Below are 3,921 nucleotides of genomic sequence, written 5' to 3'. Positions count from 1 at the left end.
ACACCGGCAGCAGCAGCAGCAGCAGCAGCAGCAAGGCTGGTTGAATCGGCGCGCGGATACGGAGCAGTTTTGACCAGCGGCTGCAAACCAGGCTGTCCACTGCTGTTTTATTGCATTAAACTTTAAAATTAATATTTGATTAATATTTATTTTTAAAAATAATTTATTAAATAAATTAAAAAGAGGAAATTGCTGCAGAATCCGCCGTTTCGCCCGCAGCCGACGCCGGGCAGCCGGGCGGGGGGGCCCCCCGTCCCAAAGGGGGCCCCATCGATTCCCAGACCCCTTTTTGCTGCGAAATCCCTCAAATGCATTTTTATTTGAATAAAAATGAAAAGTAAAACTGTTTTGTTTGCTTTAATTTCTTTTCTGGCTTCGCCGGAGCTGCTGGGAGTTCGGGCGTTCCGGCCGGCGGGCTGAGGTGTCCAGACACCGCAGCGCCCGGCGCAACGCAGGGGAACTGAATCCGGGGAAAAAGCACAACCATTTTAATTCTTTTTGAATAAATGAGAAATATGGAGGACTTTTCCAGTTGGGTTGACGGAAATGTGGGCGACTGGCTGCTGGAAAGCTTGAGCTACGAGTTCTCCCACCCGCTGCTGCGCTGGGCCACGGGCGGTAAGCCTCGGGGCTATTCTGGGCTTTTTCTTGGCCAAATTAAGCCATTTTGGACTCAAAATGGTGCAATTCAAAACTATTTTTATTTTGTATTTTGTTGCAGTTGAAAGTTTTGCCCTTTTCCGCCTTTTTTCCCTTCAAAAATCCGTTTCCCCTCCACTTTGCGCACACGCCTTCGCAGGCCTGCGGCTGCGCCACGGGGACCTCGTCTGCGTGCGCGGCGACACCGGGACAGCCAAGAGTTTGTTTTTGTCGGTGGGCTTTTGAGATCTCAAAAAGAGGAAAAGTTTGTTTAAAACTGCATGCACAAGTCCATTTATTCAATTAATTGCCATTTCCGTTTCTTTATTCCGAAAAATTCCTCCATTTGCGCGAAAAAAGCGCCAAAAACCGCACAAAACAACCCAAATTGCTGCTGCTGCTGCGCTGCTGCTGCTGCTGCTGCGCTGCTGCTGCGCTGCTGCTGCGGCCTGCGATGTACGTACACCAGCAACTGCTGGCGGAGCTTTTGCTGCCGCAAACCGCCGGAGGTTTTGGCCAAAAAACTCTTTTGGTTTTGGGCACTGATGGCATTTCTCCAAACTTCCTCAAAGACCAAGTCAGCAGCCGCGTAAGCCCCCCCACCGCTAGCTAGCTAGCTAGCTAGCTAGCTGGCTAGCTGGCTAGCTGCAGCTATCTAGCCAGCTAGCTGGCTAGCTGGCTAGCTGCAGCTATCTAGCTAGCTAGCTGGCTAGCTGGCTAGCTGCAGCTATCTAGCTAGCAAGCTGACTAGCTGCAGCTATCTAACTAGCTAGCTGGCTAGCTGCAGCCAGCTAGCTGGCTAGCTGCAGCTAGCTGCAGCTAGCTAGCTGCAGGTAGCTGCAGAACTAGCTGCTGCAAGCTGCAGCTATCTGCGCCTGGCTGCAAGCTAGCTGCTGCGGACTTCTAGCTGCGGCTAGCTGTGGCTAGCTGCAGCAGCTAGCTGCAGCTGGCTGGCAGCTAGCTGCTGCGTTTGCTGCTGCTGCAGCGTGAAAATGCGAAGCAGCAGCCTGTGTTTTGCTGCTGCAGGTCCCCGAAAAGCTGCAGAGTTTGGGGCTGGGGCAATCTGCTGTGGAGGCGAGCTTTGCGTGAGGCAGCAGCAGCAGCAGCGCAGCAGCAGCAGCAATTTTCGTTTGATATTTTGTCATTTTGCTTCATTTTTTCCCCTTTTTTCTCCCATTTTATTCTTTTATTCTCCCCCTTTCTCCGCAACTAAAAGAAGTCCCATTAAATGTCGTTTAATTTCTTCTTTTTTTGTTTTTTAAACTTCAGAAATCTCCACATTTTCTCCGTAGCTGCCCCGCAGCAACTCGAAGCTTTTGCTGCTGCGCTGCCCCGCCTCTTTGGGGGCCCCCTGCGCAGCTGCCGCGTTGCTGTCTTTGACGACTTGGACTTGGGTGCGCTATCTTAACTGCAGCAGCAGCAGCAGCAGCAGCAGCGGCGGCAGCAGCAGCAGCGGCAGCAGCAACAAAGGGGTGCTGCTGCAGTTCTGGAGAGGCTGCTGGGGCTGCTGGCTTGAGAAGGCGCCGCGTGGCATCTTCTGAGTTGTTTTAATTGCATTTAAATCTTCCATTTAAATTAATTTAAATTTTCTGATTTATTTAAATTAATTTAAAATCTTTTATTTATTTTTTTTTGAAAAGTGACGGACGGGAAGTTTCCCGAAGCTGCACGAGCTGAGGTGTACAGACAGCTCAACGAACGCGCTCCTGCTCCCCCCTTAAATTCAATTTTGATTCTTTTTGATTAATTTTAATCAATTTTAATTAAGTTTAATCAATTTTAATTAATTTTAGTTAATTTTCATTAAATTAATTGATTTTAATTGCATTTAATTCATATTTTGCGACACTTTTCACGCAGGATTGGCTTCTTCCAGCCCCCAGATCCCCCGCCTGACAGAAGCTGTCCGCGCCTTCCTGCAGGCAGCTTCCCGCAGCCGACTGCTGCTGATCTATTCTCTTAATAAACGCGCAAACCCAGCAGCAGCAGCAGCAGCAGCAGCAGCGGCAGCAGCAGAGGTTTCGTCGGAGCCGAAAGCTGCAGGGCCGCTGCTGCAGCATCGCCAGCAGCAGCCGCAGCAAAGCCCCACGTTGGCCGCCTCACATGCCGCAGCAGCAGCAGCAGCAGCAGGTGCAGCAGCAGCAGCAGCAGCTCCCCGCGTAGTGGCGGAAGAGTGGAGAGCCCCCAGGCGATTCGTGCTGCACTTCCACCGCGAGGCGCCGCCGCCGCAGCAGCAGCAGCCACAGCAGCAGCAGCAGCCACAGCAGCAGCAGCAGCCACAGCAGCAGCAACAGCAGCAGCAGCAGCAGGGTGGGTCTGCTTCTACTTTCCTGTGCACTTCGGAAGCAGCAGGCAGCTGCTTCTTTTCTGTTGGCGCCGACGGCCAGTTTGCTGTCTTGCGCACAGAGCCCTAACTAACCCCACACTGAAATGCCTCCTCTCCGCTGCTACTGCAGCAGCAGCAGCAGCAGCTGCTGCTGCTGCTGCAGCGAGTAAACCGACAGGTAGAGCAGCAAGTCTGTGTCTCTAAGCTAATCACTAAAAAGCCACTTGGGCTAGAAAGAGTTCCAAAAAGAAAACTTGGCACTCTCTGCAACCCGCAAACTCCGCGGCCTCCGCGGCGCCTCAGCAGCAGCTGCAGCAGCAGCTGCTGCTGCAGCAGCTGCAGCAGCTGCAGCAGTGCTGCAGCAGCTACAGCAGCTGGAGCACTAACAGCAGCATCAGCTCCAGCAGCACTAACAGCAGCCCCACCTGCAGCGGCTGCTGCAGCAGCTGCAGCAGCTGCTACAGCAGCTGCAGCAACAGCTACAGCAGCTACAGCACCGCCTCGAGCTGCAGCAGCAGCAGCAGTTGCTGCTGCTGCTGCTGCAGCTAGAGGCGGTGCTCGTACTGGCCTGCTTCTGTGAGATAACGGACACTTTTGGAAACAACATAATTGGACTTTTCAATTACCCGCAGCTGCCGAATGCAAAAGCCGCTGGCTGTGGCCCCCGGCAAAGAAAAGGACAGCCGCAGGGGGCCCCTCGCTGGGGAGGGGGGCCCCCCCACTTCCAGCTGGAAGCGCAGCACGTACTCGCAGCCCCCGGGGAACCTGCGCAGCAGCAGCAGCAGCAGCAGCAGCAGCGGCAGCGGCGGCGGCGGTGGAGGGGGAGGCACGCGGCGCGGGGGGAACCCGCAGCAGCAGCGGCTGCCGCAGCTGCAGCAGCGAGGAACTGAGGCCCCGCTGCAGCAGCAGCAGCAAGACGGGCCCGCGGCAGCCGAGAGAGCTGCAGCAGCTGCTGC

The 3,921-nt window shown here is 54.3% G+C and overlaps 1 protein-coding gene across 1 annotated transcript; it reads left to right on the top strand.

Moving 5' to 3' along the window:
• Nucleotides 1-515: 515 nt before the first annotated feature.
• ETH_00035380 (uncharacterized protein) lies at nt 516-3,053 on the top strand (the record flags this gene model as incomplete). Its single annotated transcript, XM_013378922.1, has 5 exons — nt 516-618; nt 722-873; nt 1,666-1,724; nt 1,909-2,033; nt 2,500-3,053. 5 exons carry the CDS (start codon nt 516-518, stop codon nt 3,051-3,053), a joined length of 993 nt encoding a protein of 330 aa, XP_013234376.1.
• Nucleotides 3,054-3,921: the final 868 nt, after the last annotated feature.

Source organism: Eimeria tenella, genomic scaffold (genome assembly GCF_000499545.2).
Source record: "Eimeria tenella Houghton genomic scaffold, Eth_scaff1176, whole genome shotgun sequence".
NCBI lineage: Eukaryota > Apicomplexa > Conoidasida > Eucoccidiorida > Eimeriidae > Eimeria > Eimeria tenella.
Note: the sequence above shows the minus strand (reverse complement) of the source record. Positions and strands in the feature narration are given on the sequence as shown.